Source organism: Simochromis diagramma, unplaced genomic scaffold, assembly GCF_900408965.1.
Source record: "Simochromis diagramma unplaced genomic scaffold, fSimDia1.1 OVJJ01000802.1, whole genome shotgun sequence".
Taxonomy (NCBI): domain Eukaryota; kingdom Metazoa; phylum Chordata; class Actinopteri; order Cichliformes; family Cichlidae; genus Simochromis; species Simochromis diagramma.
The window spans coordinates 8,243,221-8,258,926 of NW_024387492.1; the positions used below are offsets into that span (position 1 = coordinate 8,243,221).

The window sequence follows — 15,706 nt, forward strand, 5'->3', positions numbered from 1 at the left end:
GTATCATATAGCTGCTCCCCATTGGAAGTAATTCATTCTCTGTCTGAGTAAGTTCCTGTTTGAGAAACCTTGCAGGAAATGTATCTCTGATACCTATCAGCAGAAAGCTGAACTCAAAGGGCAGTTCATACAATTTGCATTATTGGCATAAAACAAGATAAGACATACAGAGCCATTGAAAATGGATTTTCTAAATGTTCTCTTCAGTTGTCAGGCCGCTATTCTCAGTTTGATTTGCTTTTAAATCAATACTGACTCTATGGTAATTCTCTTATTTTAATTGTTTTAAATTGTAATAGAATAATAACATGCATATGAAAAACAGAGATGCAAATTAACTGACAATATTATAATCAGCATTGTTGTGCAAAATGTGCTTTACAGTAATGTGTCACATGAGTACAAATCTAAAAAGCTTCTTACAAGCAGTCGCAGGGAAAGTTGAAACACAGTACATGCAGTGACTTTGTTATTTAACATATTCTTCAGAAAAATTTACAAGCTTCACAATTTTCTTTCACATAAATCAGCAAAACGGGAATGTTGTGATCGTCATGAGTGATGAAAGTATAAGATCAAAGCCGTTTGACTGATATATGTGCAACTCAGACATCCTTTTACACACAATGGCACAACATTTAGGGGGGAAAAAAATGGCGTGTCTGGTTTTTCCTTCATCTGTAAACCTAAAATCAGCTACCATCCAAATCCATCTGACTGGGGGGAGTCATGTAAATAATATAATCAGCGTTGGTGTTGGGGAGCGGTAACACAGAATATAGATTAATGAATAGGAAAGGACAAAGAGCTGGACCTGATATGCTACATATATCAAATTTAAACACACAGAGGGTAATTTGCTCGCATTTCACATTTATAAATATAGAAAGAAGGGGAGGCACAGGTTGTCATTACAAATTCTCAAACTTTCACCAATAACTAGATGATCAATGATCAATCTTGTGTAGTAATAGGATGATACACACTGTCACGGCTCAGTTATTGGTAATTGTGTTTTAGCAATAGCAAAATTTGATTAAAGAACAGAATTAATCCAGATTGTGACACAGCTTAATTGTGTCTAATATGGACTTTAGTGTTACTGACTATTTTAAAAAATGCACTGGTGAGCAGATTAACAAAACCCACATCATCCTGCTGTAAATACTCACTAGCACCAAATGTTTATTAATCAACAGTTTAAAAAAGAATACGTACACTTGTACAACAACTGAAGACTGCTGGAGCTGAGCGTCACACAGTGTAGGGAGGTCACAAAGCACTGAGAAACTTGTCATTTTGATTTATTTTTTTTTTAAAACAATGCCAAGTAAAATAATACCAGGGAAATTATTTGCAGAAACTTTGGCAGTGGATTAATATAAGAGCAAGATCAAGGTGATTCAGCATAAAAATATTTAGAATTATTATTAATTCTTAATATGCATTATGATTCTTGGGTCTTATCTGCTACGTTGTCAGCTGCAGTCTTTTGTTTAGATAGCTACTATCACTCTCACAGGTACACACAGGCTTAGGTTGTTTCTGGTTGTCATTAACAGCTGCTGATTGAGACAGAAACACAAAGACACACTGCAGCGGTATATTCAGATGATCTGTTCTACACTGCTGCACATGATCTTTCCCTTCCCTACTCACTGCATTTAGGTTATCCAAAGGGCAGAAGCTGCTACATCGTCTACTAGCTCAGAATATTTGCTACTTTATTCAGAAACAGTGTATGCCGCCACAGTGTGTTAAACAAAAAGGAAAGAAACTGATTCATCAAGCTAATCTCCTGTGTCAGTGAGTAAGTCTCTGACTTCTTCAGAGTCAGACACTTGGAAACTTGGTGATGGTGGAAAAGAGTTTAAGGAGTTTTTCAAGTCAGAAGAGGTCACACGAGGTAAGTCCACATGTAACAGCTTTTGGCAAAATGCTGTAAGGAGAAGTGTGGAAAAGGAGGCAGCAAGATCCAGGAAGAGATACTAATTCTGGACAAGTACCAGCAGTCTGATCTATGACTCTGAATCCTGTTGGGGGGGGAAAAGAGAGAGAGCACAATAGTCAGTTTGCTTAGTGAGAAAAAATATTTCTTATATCTGCTGCACCAGTTTTTTTGTACTCCAAAACCAGAGAAAAGAAACAAAAAAAAACAACAACAAAAAAAAAAAAACTGCTGGTCTAATCAAATCACTTCTAACTCAGTTATCCAATCAAGATCTAGGCGAGGAACAGAGATGGGTGTGACTTGGAGAAATCAAATACATGCTTTTTAGTGGGGTTTCAAAATAGGTCTCTTTCATATTTGATACATAGGTCCTGTAATTCTGCATTCTTTCAAAAGAACCAGTATAGCTGGTCTTGTATGTAAGGACTGACTTTTCTTGCAACTCTTAGCACAAAAGCTAACTCTTTCTGAAGAAGCATTGGAACTATCATTACATAATAAATTCTAAGAGGATATCTAAGTGAAAGACATAAAAGATTAATATTGAGGAGAGGAGATATGCTCACTGAATCCACAACTACGGGATGTCATGATTTTTCTGAATTCTCTATTTTCAACTCCTCAAAAAAGCTGATGTGCATGAAATTAAAAGTATGTAGTACATAAGCGACAAACCAAAGTTTGCAGAGAGTAAAGATGCTGATGAAGCAGTAACACCGGGGGTTAAATGTGACTGGAAACCATGTCAGCGGTTTGAGTTACAGTTAGAACAATGTGCTTCGTGTGTATGCACATTCACTTACTTTAACAGAGGGTTGGGAACTGAGCCCAAGGAATGCAAATACAGTGTTGTTCTCTTTAGACAGGAAGAAGTCTTCATAGTCCTGTCGGAGGAGAGGAGGATGTTAGGTTTTGAGCAATTGGAAGATTGAAAGGTGGTTATAACGCTTCCCTGAAAACCAGGCCTTCTGAGTCTCCTTTTAAAATATTTGTTTGACATTGTAGATCAGTGTTGAGAGCCTTGGCCAGTCAGAGTGATGTCAAGCAGAGCAGATAATCTGCCCCATCCGTGAAACCGGATTACGACAGGATTACAGAGCAGCCTGCAATCTCAATGGAGGATGTAAACTGGCAACTGATCAAAATCACCATCATGTAGATTGCTTAGATTGATGTATTGACACATATCAGTGTAAACTAATGGCACACACTTAAAATTGGCGAAATCCATGCATCAAGCATTCTGTATGTATACCTCAGCAGATATATATATATATATATTATCTATTATATAAATAAATATATTATATATAATATATATATATATATATATATATATATATATATTATTATATATATATATTGTGTTGTGTGTGTGTGTGTGTGTGTGTGTGTGTGTGTGTGTATATATATATATATATATATATACATACATACACATACATATATATGGCAAATTTAGCTAGTTCTCATTCTTTTCTGATTAGAGCCATTTCTCACTTAGACTTAGGGAGTAGTACACACTGAACTGTGAAATCATTTGCTTTTGTTGGCAGTTGCTTGCTTCATTATTATAAAAAGGTTTCATCTGAAACTGAGTACAGGAGAAAGAAAAAGCCATGTGTTTTGGGTGATTCTGAGATATAAGCCAAAGCACTCAATTAGCCAAATTTCCCTTTTGATATTTCAGCTATTTTGAACTTTTGACTGTATTTTCACACGTTTTACAGCTTTTCCTAGTGATAAAAACCTAACCCCCAAATGGCCATTCATACTACACAAAAGTAATTAAGTGACAGATTAACAGTTAAATGAGAGATTTCGCACAGCCTGCTACAGAAATGTCTGTTTTCTAGTGTGGGTCCACTGTTAAAAATGAATTAATGAAAACTTTTTATTTTATAATTAAAGGGCATAATGAGCAATGAGCTACCTGAACCTATCATGCTCAACAACTCAGACGTACTGTTGAAATTACACGTCTTTTTCTTAAAAATGGAAATTGTGTCCAAGACAGCAAAACTGCATTATGCTGCTAACACTGATATCAATAACGCAATTGGAATCAATTCCCCTCCCTAATTAAGACATGGTTAAATGTTCAGGTAAATGTCTTTACACGGACAGAAAGGAGAGTTTCACTGATCTGTAGATGGAGGGCAACAGTCCTCTAAGCTTTGTAGTGCAGATTTTTTTTCATTTGCTTTTAACCTGGAACAACTCACCCACCACCACAACCTTCAAAGTACAAGGTCAAGGCATAATTTCAAGGCTTGAGCTGGAGATAATTATTTCCATAGATTAATCCATACTGCATTATGCAAGTATGCCTCTGGGGGCAGAGGGCAGTTTTTAGGTGATTCCAGTGTAATCAGTAGATATCTAACCAAGATAAGTCATCATCAGACCATTGCCAATGTTTATCAGATACAACAGGAAAGAAATACAACTGAGAGTCTTGTTAAACACTGGAATGGAAAATGTGGTCAAAATATATGTCTGGTAATAAAAAATGTGATAAACATAACCCCATCACCACCACGTACACCACAGTAGCGATCATCGTTGAAAATCTGCGGAGGCAGCGGGTTGCCCTTCTCTGGTTGCTTATCCCTGGGGATGTTGCGGTACATCCAGAGCCGTTGCTCCTCCAGCATCGTAATGTCTACTTCCTGGAAGTCGATTCGGTTGGCCTCCAGGAAACCAACTACTGCCTGCTGATGTTTCTTTACCTAGATGGCAATTGATAAAAAGAAAGAAAAGGGCAGAGAAAGATAGAAAAATTCTTAAAAGAATCCAAAAAAGAGAAGTCACAAGAATAGAGGATTTTATAAAACCAAAAAGCTCAAGCTCAACTACACTACTTTCCCTCTGCCATGGTTAAAATGCCCCATATATGTGTTGTTAAGTACAGTTAGAAATGGTAGTTTCTATGTGTGTGTTTCATATCCATTGCCTCTGAGCACTGGCACCTGGCTAAGCAGTCAGGTATTTAATGCAGTCCTGAAATGACAAATGGTAAACTGACACCAGTAAGAGTGAGTGGAGCGCTCTCTGCCTCTCTCTCTCTCTCTCTCTCTCACACACACAAACAGAGGGAGTACAGTGTACGCATTAACTGAAGATCAACTCTGTTGGTAATAAGCAGGATTATTGATAAGATTAGTAAAGGGCGTTGCATTTGAAATCCAATACGCAACATCCTTTTCTACTGTACGTCTTGTCTTATATCAATACGATTGCCAAATTACAAGATTTGGATTTAAGGATAATTATTCATCAATTAACCTATCAGTTACAATCATTATTATTCCATTATTAAAGTAACAAATCTGAATATTTCTCATCATTTAGACACGACTCAATCATTACTGCAACAGATAGTACAGAAAGTATGTTCGCCTGTTTAACTGTGGAAGTACATTTAAAGCGACACTCACATTATATAGGCAAGCTACAACTACAGCTGTATGCAGGACTTTACCCCATTCTTAAAAGTGCCCTATGGAGCAACCTTTTTCAGCTGTGGTCTAGGATGGACGCAACTACTCCCTATAGTAGTGACCCAAGTACTCTGGGACAGAGTGTGTTTGTGAATTGTGGGAAAGAAAAGTCCAAGGATATTTTTAGAAGACAGAACACTCCCACACTTGGTCATAAACACACTTTAGATGCATGGTCCAAATGTCTCAGACCCGCAACTGTTGGCGAGTGTTTGTCTCTTTGTCCTCCAATCCTTTATGGACGGCCTTTTCTTGTTTCAGAATATGCAATCATTCAGAGTTTGAAGCCGTTTAGGTAGCAACATCAATCGTAATGTAATACTAAATTCTATTTGCCACTTCCAATTTGTTTATACATTCATGCAGGCCATTGTTGTTTATGCAAGCATAACAATGGACTGCATGCTTGAGCACTCATTATCATCATAAAAAAACAGATTAATTAAAACAATTTGGGCAGAAGACCCCCCCCCCCCTAAAAAAACAACAAAAAAAAACCCCGATGAATTGGCTTTCTTGTGACCAAATGTACCATCAATTATCCATTTCCTTATTTTTCCCCCCAAAAAATCTGTCTTAATGCAAAATATTTTTGCTGTGTTTTTACATTTACTCAACATTAAGGAGCCACAATGATCCTTTTGTTCCAACTTAAAAGACAGCAAGGGATTGTTCCGCTCACTTGGTCAAAAACACACACCCAAACAAAGATTCAAGTCATCTATTGTCTCGCTCTAAAAGCTCCTCTGTGTGTGGTCATAAAACAGCTTTATCTGGACCGATAAGATACTTATAGGACAGTAAATGATGGTTACTGACAATCTTTAAAGAGACAAATTGGGTTTTTTTGTCCAGGTCACAGGTTTAACCTTCACTTCACTTTTACTCCTAAAAGCATGCAGTTTGTCACAGTGCTAGTAAACAGCACGGCATATATGAGATGGTTGGTCGTCCTTTGAGGTGAAAGACAGGCAGCGTGGGCCTAAATAATGAAAGAGGTGCCCCCTGTGAGTGCGAGCGAAAGAGTGCATCAGTGGAATGGGTGAGTTCAGATTTTGTGTGCGTGCGTGCATACATGTAGGATTTAAGACAAACAATCAAGCACACAAGAGTAAACGCGCTGTGTTTGAGAGGACTTAATGAAACGTGGGGATTAGTTTAAGAGAGAATTAATCCTTCAGTCACAAACAGGGAATATAAATGACATGTGATAGAAAAGCACCGCTACTGATAATTAATTACACCTATGTTGGGGATTGGAAATTTTTTTTAATTCTAAAAAACGTGCATGTTTTAGGTTTTTTGTTTTTGGTTAAGATAAAGATCAGGAGGTTATGTGCATTTTTTTTTACCTTCACACTATGCCTAAAATCATGTGGCACACAATGATTTTTCCTAAGAGAATGGTTGCCCATGCGTGCCCAAAGCCAACATTTCAACAGTTATTAGGCTACATAATGCAAAGAGTTTTAATTAATAGAAACTATGATCATAGTAGGTCATTTGGGTGAGACTTAACACATAACACATCTACTAAAGAGTGGGGGGATAACCTGATTTACATCTCATTCATTCTGTGCTCATTAGATTCCGCCCCACTAATTTGCTGAGATTAAACCATGAGCTGCACCCCCCACCCAATGAGGACACACACACCGTTTTTCCTAAGCATTTGTATTTTGCGTTCTCCAGATGTATTAAAACTGCAGCTTTTCATGTCATCTTCCACCATCTCCATCTTTCATTGCCATTATCTACTATATTTTTCCAGCACATACACACACACACACGCCTCACCTTTCATCTTTATTCAATCACATGTAACTCAATTGAAGAGCATTCAAAGTGGATTAGATTCACATGAGCTCAATACTGGTTCAATGGTGGACCTATTCCACCGAGCATGGCTCTTTCTTGTCTCTGGGGGAGAAAAAAAAAGGGAGTCTGTCTGTTTTGAATGTATGTGTCATAGGGTTAAAAATAACTCCTTTGTAAACGCTCAAAGATTGGCCTGCCCTCTTCAAGAGACGAAGCATGATAACATAAATATTACTCATTTGTCCCATTACCTAACTCTTTTAGCATTCTTGCAGGAGTGTTGTGTGATGGTTTTTCTGCCCACGCTCAATATCAGCTGTACTTTCTCTATGGCAGGCAACTGCAGTTTGCCAAAAGGGGCAGCAGGACTGCAGCTGCAGCTGCATCTGATTGTGCACTACATTACAGACTAATAAAAATCTGTGAAAACCTGTCAAATGTTAGAAACAAATCATATTTACAATAGAAAACTGTGAGGAAAAAAAAAACTGAAAAAGTACTCCGACTAAACTTACACTGGACATGAACCACAGTTCAACATCTCACTGGGAAGAATCACATTCTAGCTGCCAGCAGGTCTACTATTTGTTTATCCCATAAAAACCAGACTGTTCTTTGTGTTTATACATCAACCTGATCTGATAATAGTTTTAATATCCGCTCTAATATATTCTGGGATGCCACTTAATCACATGGACTTAAATGCCCTTTATATTTATGCTGGGTCAATCAGACAAAACTAGATATTTACAGGAATTTCTGAGGGTATAGTTAACGTAAGAATAAGAAGTAGGGTGTTACTGTTATTTTGTCAGTACATTTAGAGGAAGCCTAACGGGAACATCATGCTTGTTTATGCCCACAGAAGAGACAGGCTTGTTTGTTTCAGCTTCGCTGTGTTCCTTAAACCTCATACGAGGCCACAAGCCAGACTAATTGTAATACAATTGAGATGCAAGTGCATATACAGTGCTTTTAGAGAATTAAAAATGAATAAATAAATAAATAAATAAATAAATAAATAAGTAAAGCTTTTAACAGGATCTGTCCACAGCACAGACGAAGACTTCAAAGTCCACCTAACCAGAAATGCGCACCTTAACTACCGAGCAGCCTTCTCACCTGTCTAAATGATGCCGACTGATTTCAGCGCCTGTCTGAAGTGGCTGAGCGCGAACAGGCGCACTCCTAGTCCCATTACATAATTGAGTTCAAACGATAAAGTGGCAGTGAAAATTTACGCACGGCGTTTCTGAATGCACTGTTTCCAAGCACCTGTCAACAAGTTCTGTGGCACATTAGCAAACACTCACCGCGAGAGAGCCAGTTGAGGAGGCGACGTAAACCTTGATGACCATTTTAATCCCGAATTACTGTCAGACGATCAGCAAAACAGTTTGGTGGCAGCGAGCCTCGTTTATTGCCACCCTTCAAAAAATAAAAAAAAAAGAACAAAAAACGCTAAATTTGTGAAAACTATGCAAATGTAGTTTAGATGAGCGAAGACACCAGGCTCCAATATTCAAACTGAGCCATCACAATAACACAGCGTGCGCTTCTGCTGACTGTTACACCCACACCACTCACAGCTCAGCTCAACGCACGTCATTACATTAAAAGGAATATATAAACAACATCCATTTCCGGTCTCACTTTCAAATTAAAACAACCATGTCGTTAAGTTACTGAAGTTAATACCGAAGTATTTTTGATTTGTATATCTTTTGTAAATATACTCCCGAGTCATATTCAGGTGGATCCACCATAAAAGAAATGTATTATTTTATAATGGTCGGCACTTTTCTGGTGAAGAAAGCACTTTTATGGATCAAGTATATTTTATGGGCATTTCCATTTTAAAACCATTTTTTATGCAGCTATAGGCCCAAATACTCAAAATGCAAATAATATTGTGTTAATTGAGAGAATTCTTGATTAAATTAGGCGTGTTTTGTGCTTTTGTCGTCTGGTATGCACGCACCTGCAAATAAAAAAGTTTTTATATTCATATAAAAACACATATAGTTTTTGTTCAATAACCCCCCCAACCACACACACACACACACACACACACACACACACACACACACACACACACACACACACACACACACACACACACACACACACAAAACTGCGATAAATCCTTAATAGTTCTTTTTCGGTCATTTTTAATGATCACGACCATCCATAACATGTACAACAGCGCCTCTCTGGTGGTAGGGTAGTATTGCAGGGAGAGCTGCGGTTGCCATGGTACGGCGTCAGCAGCTACTCTGAAGCAAACGTCTAGGCGTGGACTGGAAAAAATGCTATTAGAAATTCTATGGCACTAAAGAGAAGGACTACTTTTAGCCGACGACGTGCTGTTTTTCTCTTGTTATTGATAAAGCGACAGCCATGACAGTTTATTTCAAAAACGGGTGTACAACCCATAGTCTTTATTTTATATCTAACGGCAGCTAAGTTAGCTAAAGTTCAAGCTACCTTGCTAATAGCTCTTTAGCTTGCAGTAGCCGATCCAATCAACAAGAAACGGGTAAGTGTTGCACATTCAGGCGGAAACTGAGCAACATTAACATACATTTGTAAGTTAGCGCAGTTTAGTGCTGAAAGATTCCGAACGCTACAGCACACTCCACCTGTTGATGATGGTGGTGATTTTGTGTTGCTATGCTAATATTAAGTGGCTGTTGTTAGCTGTTATTCACCTAGCGGCACCGTTAGCTTTACAGTGACACTGATATTATGTCGTCGAAGAGCTTTTTAAAGTTTCTTTTGCCTTTTTCTTGCACATAATTGAAATGTGCAAGATACATAAACTAACAGAGGGTTCGGTGAGTTATGTGATAAAGTCCAGGTGATACATTTCGTTGTTTTTAATTGACAGGCAATCTGTCAACAACAGAGTACCTGGAACAGCACACGCTTTACTTTAATCCCGTCAGTGGGATCCACAAAGTGCGGGGCAGTGCCGCTGCTGTAAGCCAGGGCATCCTTTGTCTTCACTTAATATTGAGACTCGATTTTATTAGACTGACCAGGAATCTAGAGGAAATGCCAATGATGGGCTGCTATTTCCTCCAGGTTCCTCCTGAGGCAAAAGATGCGATGAAGACATGAGGACAAAGTCGACTAGAATTTGATATATAAGGTGACCCTCACAGTTACTTGCTTCTGTTTTCTGGCGATTCTTAATGTCCTGTCAGCAAGTATACTTTAATAGGAGTGAGAATTCCCTAAATTTTACTCGATATTGACTTTCTTCACAGAAATATATTCTTTTTCCAACATTTTAGCAAGATTTTATTTTCTAAAAGAATATTATATATACAATAAATGTGAATATGTAAAATCACATCTTCTTAATAAAGGTGTGAATAAAGGATACCCTTATTCACATCACTTTAATTCTACTTTTTCTTTTCTTTTATCTTTTTTTATTTATTTAATTGATAAGCTTTGTGCACTGTGCTACATTCAGTCGTTAATAAGTCACCAGGGCAGATGGAGGCAATGTACCGTTTAGTTTTCTACTGCAGAGACCACTCATATCATACGGGATTCAGTCTCATGGAAAATTCTGCCTCACACATCTTGTTGCTTGGTGACCAAGACACATAAAACTAAAAACCTAAACGAAACCAGTTAGCTTAGCTTCTTTTAGCTTTAAGAATATTCTTTTTGATTGAACATTACTCATTATAAATGTAGTGCTCAGTTCAAAGGTAACAACCTAAATTTTAAAGAACAAAATTCACTACACTCCATAATCTGTTCTGTTTCTCTGTTCTTGTTTTTTAAATCCAGCATGTCTTAAGTGACGACATGGAATCTGAAAAAGTAGCTCACCCATATGAAGACAACCGGGATTTAAGTCGCCAGTCCTGCCGTAGTACAAAGAAAGATTCTCGGGCTTCATCCGTCCAGGAACACAAACAGAACTTCTGGGACAAGATGCACAGCGAGGATACAAAAGTTGACTCAGGTGATGTCAGATCTATAACCAGAACTTGGCATTCAGATCCTGATCGGGATCGGATGTCAGAAGGAGAGGGAAGCAAAAGTGGTGGGTCATTTTATTCTGAGAATTATGAAAACGAGTCTCGTTCAGAGTGCTCTGTCTCACCGTACTCCCGGTCCCGGACTCCTTCACCCACCCCACATAGAGGGGTGCGGGCAAAGAGGATCTCTGGCAGCCCTCTCCACAAGACAGGTATGTGAAGAAGGAAGGAAGTGGATAAACAGTTAAACTGATGAATGAGGCTAAAATCTCATTCATTCGACGATTAAATTGACTGTTTAGATGATGGCAGTGTAAGGAACATTCTGACTGCCTGATTGACTTAAAAAAAATCTTTTCATAGGAGCTTTTGTCATCATGTTTTTAGATTTTACATGATATGTCTTTCTCTGCTTTGCAGGTGGTTTGGGGCGCCGGGGCTTGTCTCGCCCACAGCGACCAGGTGGTCACCCCCTGACCCAGCAGTATCAAAGGGGGGTGCGTTCTCACAGCAAGGAGTCCACACCACCTAAAGACCTGGACCTGGTGACCAAGCGGATGCTCTCGGCCCGCCTCCTAAAAATCAATGAATTGCGCAATGCTCTTTCTGAGCTGCAGCAGCGCACGGACGAACTGCAGAAAGAAAATCGAATTCTTCGACAGGTAGGCCTGTTTCAATATTTGGTTTAAATGCTTTGAAGGAAGAGTGTTCTTAAATAATTTTATGGCTTTTATTCATGTTTGTAGTAAAAAAGAAACAGACTTTTTTTACAGGAAAATCAATTACAATTCTCCTTCTTCTTCACCACTCTCAATGCAACCTTTGCCATGCTTCAGCTTCAGGTGCGTCAAGAGAAAGCCCTGCAGCGGTACGATGATACAGAAAGCGAAATCTCCCAGCTCTTATCCCGGCACTCCAACGAGATCCACGTGCTGCGTGAACGTCTCAGGCGCACCCAAGAACGGGAACGGAAAGCTGAGCGGCAGCTGAGGGACACCGAGGAGCGGTTTCAGAGGGGTCAAGCTACCATTTCACGGCTGAAGAAGCTGGTCGAGCAGCGGGATTTAGGAGCCAGAGAGGAGCTCAGCCGCAGGCTAGAGGAAGAGAAGTTTCGGGCCCAAGAAGCTGAACGTAAGCTTAAGGTAAATAGACAGTGGAATAAAAGATCTAACCTTCTTCTGGATCTTCTGGATCTTCTGGATTCCGATTAAATACTTATTGACCTGAAATTAAGTCTTATTAACCCTGATTTCTAGAGCCCCACATACTGCTTTGTAGCATGAATGATTAACCTGGAACATGTTGAATGTTGGGTTTCTGGTTTACAATATAACAAACTGATGCACATTTATGTGCAATCTCTTGTCAGTGAACACTCAAAATTGTAATTCTCATTTATTGTTTTTATCCTAAACCATGGGTTCCCTTTCAATGCAGCAACTTTCAATGAGTGTTTGTGTTTGAAGGAGGTGGAGCGTAGCATGGAGCTAAGAAATAGCAGTTATCAGAGACAGCTTGTCGCAGAGAAGAAGAAGACACTTAGTACCCAAGAAGAGATCAGGGACTCTCCAGGAGGAACTTGAACGACTGAACAATAAACTCAAGGTACATGTACAAAAAATAACCTTAAAAAGTAGCCGCTGCCATCGAAAGCAGGACTGTGCATCAAAAGCAGATTGCTCATTGTGTAAAACAGTATTTTTTGTTGTTGTTTTTTTTATTTCTTCTTAAAATGTTCAGGAAAAGGAGAGAGAACTCGATGCGAAGAATATTTATGCCAATCGCATGGTGAAACCCTCACAAAAAAAAGAGACTGAAAGTGACACAAAGCACAAAGGTAACAATTAACTTGCTGAGGCTTATTGTGTAGTTCATTTGACTTTATATCAAAAAGTGGATGCCAGATGGTATCATGAGTCACAAAATTCACTTTTTGTGTTGGATAGAATCCTTTGGAAAGCCTGAATTTTTTTCCCACATTGATATTTGATACATGTTTTTGCTGTAACTTCATTGGCTGTGTCTGAATCCATACTAATAAATATGCATGGTGGCTAAAAAGCAATCAGGATTGCTTATAAGTAATGATAGTGCTTTGTGTAATGGGATGGTCAGAAATATGTTGAGTAAAAGTGATTTTATACTTTTCCCACACATAGTTCCCAGCAGGAGCAGCTCTAAGGCGATACAGACTGAAGGCAGGATGCTGAGTCTGGATTTTCCCACACCTCCCCCTGCTATCACAGATGCCAGCGAGTACAGGGAACATCCACCTGATGAATATTTATCACTTAAGGTGTTGTGTCTACTCTTTCCTTGTACTTACTTTGTCCACATCTTTTACCACTAATTGTTGTCATTCATCACTTTTCAAATTTCTGCTATCAGGAGCTTAACAGAGCGGTCAATCAAGCAGAGGCAGAAGACAGGGGACCAAACTGGGAACAAAAGAGTAGAGAAAGACATGAGGAGAAGGAGTTGGCGAAGGAAGAGAAAGAGGCCAAAAAGTACCTTGATCAGGAACAGAAAGCGCTTGAAGTTAAGGCAAAGCTTTTAAGAAACGGTAAGCCAAAGATTAGTTAAGAGTAGTTGTAGAGCATATACTTCACTTATAAAAAGCTTGTCAAAGCAGCATTGTTTGTACTTTAATCTGAGGAACGCTATCCCAACAGGCTCGGAGAAAGAAAAGGATGAAGAGGGCCAAAAGTGGACGAGTTCCCTGTTCAACCAAAATGGGGATGATAACTACAAGAAGCACGGTCATGTCCAGGGAGAGGTGGAGAGATGGAATCAGGAGGCGCTGGCCTGTCAGCAAGCATCAGAAGAAGCGCGGCGCAAAAAAGAGCAGCTGCTGGCAAAGATGCGGGAAATAGACAGTCAGAAACAGGGGGCCCAGGATTCCTTGTTTGCCTCGAGTCCTTCTGAGTCCAATAAGGGTCTCGGTGAACATTCTTCTCCACGCCCTCCTGAGCAAAGGAACCATAACTCTTCGATTTTCAGCCTAACTAATTCAGAGGAGCCGGATGGTTTGCGTGCTGGGAGCAAAGAAGGTGGAAGGAGGAGACTAGGCACAGAGGGTGGAGCAGTTACAGCAACGATAGGGAGGAGAGCGCTCCGGTCTCAAATCTCCAGCGATGACTTGGCATTTGGAGGTTACGCACCTTCATTTGTACATTCAACTTTCCGTGGTTCCTCTGGCTTCCCTCCACCTCCACCCAAAGAGGACAAGGAATCTGCGTTAGAAGCAATAGGGGTGTTTAATATCAGTGCGGCAGAGGAGAGGGAGACAGAAAAAGCTCAGGGAAAGGACAGGAAGTCAAGTCTAATGCACCAGCTGTTTGGTCCCCAAGCCACAGCTGTTGGTGATGGCGCGAATACCTCCAATAAACTGGAGCTTCTTAATAGTCCTCCAACAACCAATGGAGTGCGTTCAAGAAGGGATGGACTGCTCAACTTCAACTCAGGATCTCCCACTGCTCCAGCAGCCTCCTTTAGCACCCTCCATGTTGCAGATAGCAGACCTGCCATCCGTGCCATCACCTCCTTCGAAGACGAGATTGAGGAACTCACATTATGAAATTAATTTAGATTGAAAGTAGTCTGGGTCTTTGATGGCAAACCATCAAATCTGAGAGGTTATTTATGAAATATAAGAACAACCCAGCATTAAAAATTGAGAACATCAAAAAAGAAGAAACTTGCAGAAACTGATTGTTTCATCCATCAGTCCTTTTTAACTGCCTCTGTCCAGTTGGATCAGCCACTCAAAACACCCCTAAGGTGGACAAGCAGTTAAGAAAAAGGATCAATGGGTTAATGTGCAATTTGTACGTTTGTTACATTGTTTTTCTTAGACGTTCCTTTAACCAGCTTAACTCTCATAACAGTGATTTTTATTTGTAGCACCTGTGAAAATTAAAGAGTAGCTTTTCTGACAGACTATGACTGAAGCTCTTACTCCATTTAGATATTTTAGTGCTTTGCTGGGTTTTGTATAGTTTGGGATATTTTTTGTCTTTGTCAGATAGTTTGTAATCATAGATTTTCCCATAATCTGAAAGGGCTGCAGTAGGGAGGAAGAAATTACAATGCATGGTACATAATAGCACCCTTCCTACAGTTCCCCCTTCTCTGTTCAAAACACCTCCTACCAGATGGCTTCACACTGGATTTAAACTCTACTGTATCAGGTGAATGCCCTCTGCTCAAGGCATTGTATCATCACTTTCTACACAGATTTGATTTAGTTTTAAATAAACCACTAGATCTGTCATTGGCTAGTTTTTTTCAGTCATCAACTAGATTTCTTTTTAAACAATACCAGTGGAGATGCAGGAGTCTCTTCCTTTCAGATCACTTGAATTAAAATCCACTTGAAGGCCATAAGGGATGTGTTCTCCAGTGGTGCCAAAATATGTTTCCCACTCCTT

At 39.4% G+C, this 15,706-nt stretch overlaps 2 protein-coding genes across 2 annotated transcripts; one reads left to right on the forward strand and one right to left on the reverse strand.

Annotated features, from left to right (window-relative positions):
- Positions 1 to 597: 597 nt before the first annotated feature.
- Positions 598 to 8,882, reverse strand: sh3bgrl2 (SH3 domain binding glutamate-rich protein like 2). The gene is made up of 4 exons (XM_040018125.1): positions 8,586 to 8,882; positions 4,498 to 4,683; positions 2,755 to 2,835; positions 598 to 2,033 (listed from the first exon to the last, which is right to left on the reverse strand). The coding sequence occupies exons 1-4, from the start codon at positions 8,628 to 8,630 to the stop codon at positions 2,019 to 2,021; spliced, it is 327 nt and encodes a 108-aa protein (XP_039874059.1). The 5' UTR covers positions 8,631 to 8,882; the 3' UTR covers positions 598 to 2,018.
- A 603-nt stretch (positions 8,883 to 9,485) lies between these two features.
- Positions 9,486 to 15,547, forward strand: lca5 (lebercilin LCA5). Its single transcript, XM_040017206.1, is given in 10 exon segments — positions 9,486 to 9,811; positions 11,083 to 11,488; positions 11,697 to 11,938; positions 12,113 to 12,418; positions 12,743 to 12,832; positions 12,834 to 12,881; positions 13,017 to 13,113; positions 13,436 to 13,572; positions 13,665 to 13,839; positions 13,949 to 15,547. Coding segments are annotated over 9 exon segments (2,388 nt in total). The 5' UTR covers positions 9,486 to 9,811; positions 11,083 to 11,100; the 3' UTR covers positions 14,854 to 15,547.
- Positions 15,548 to 15,706: the final 159 nt, after the last annotated feature.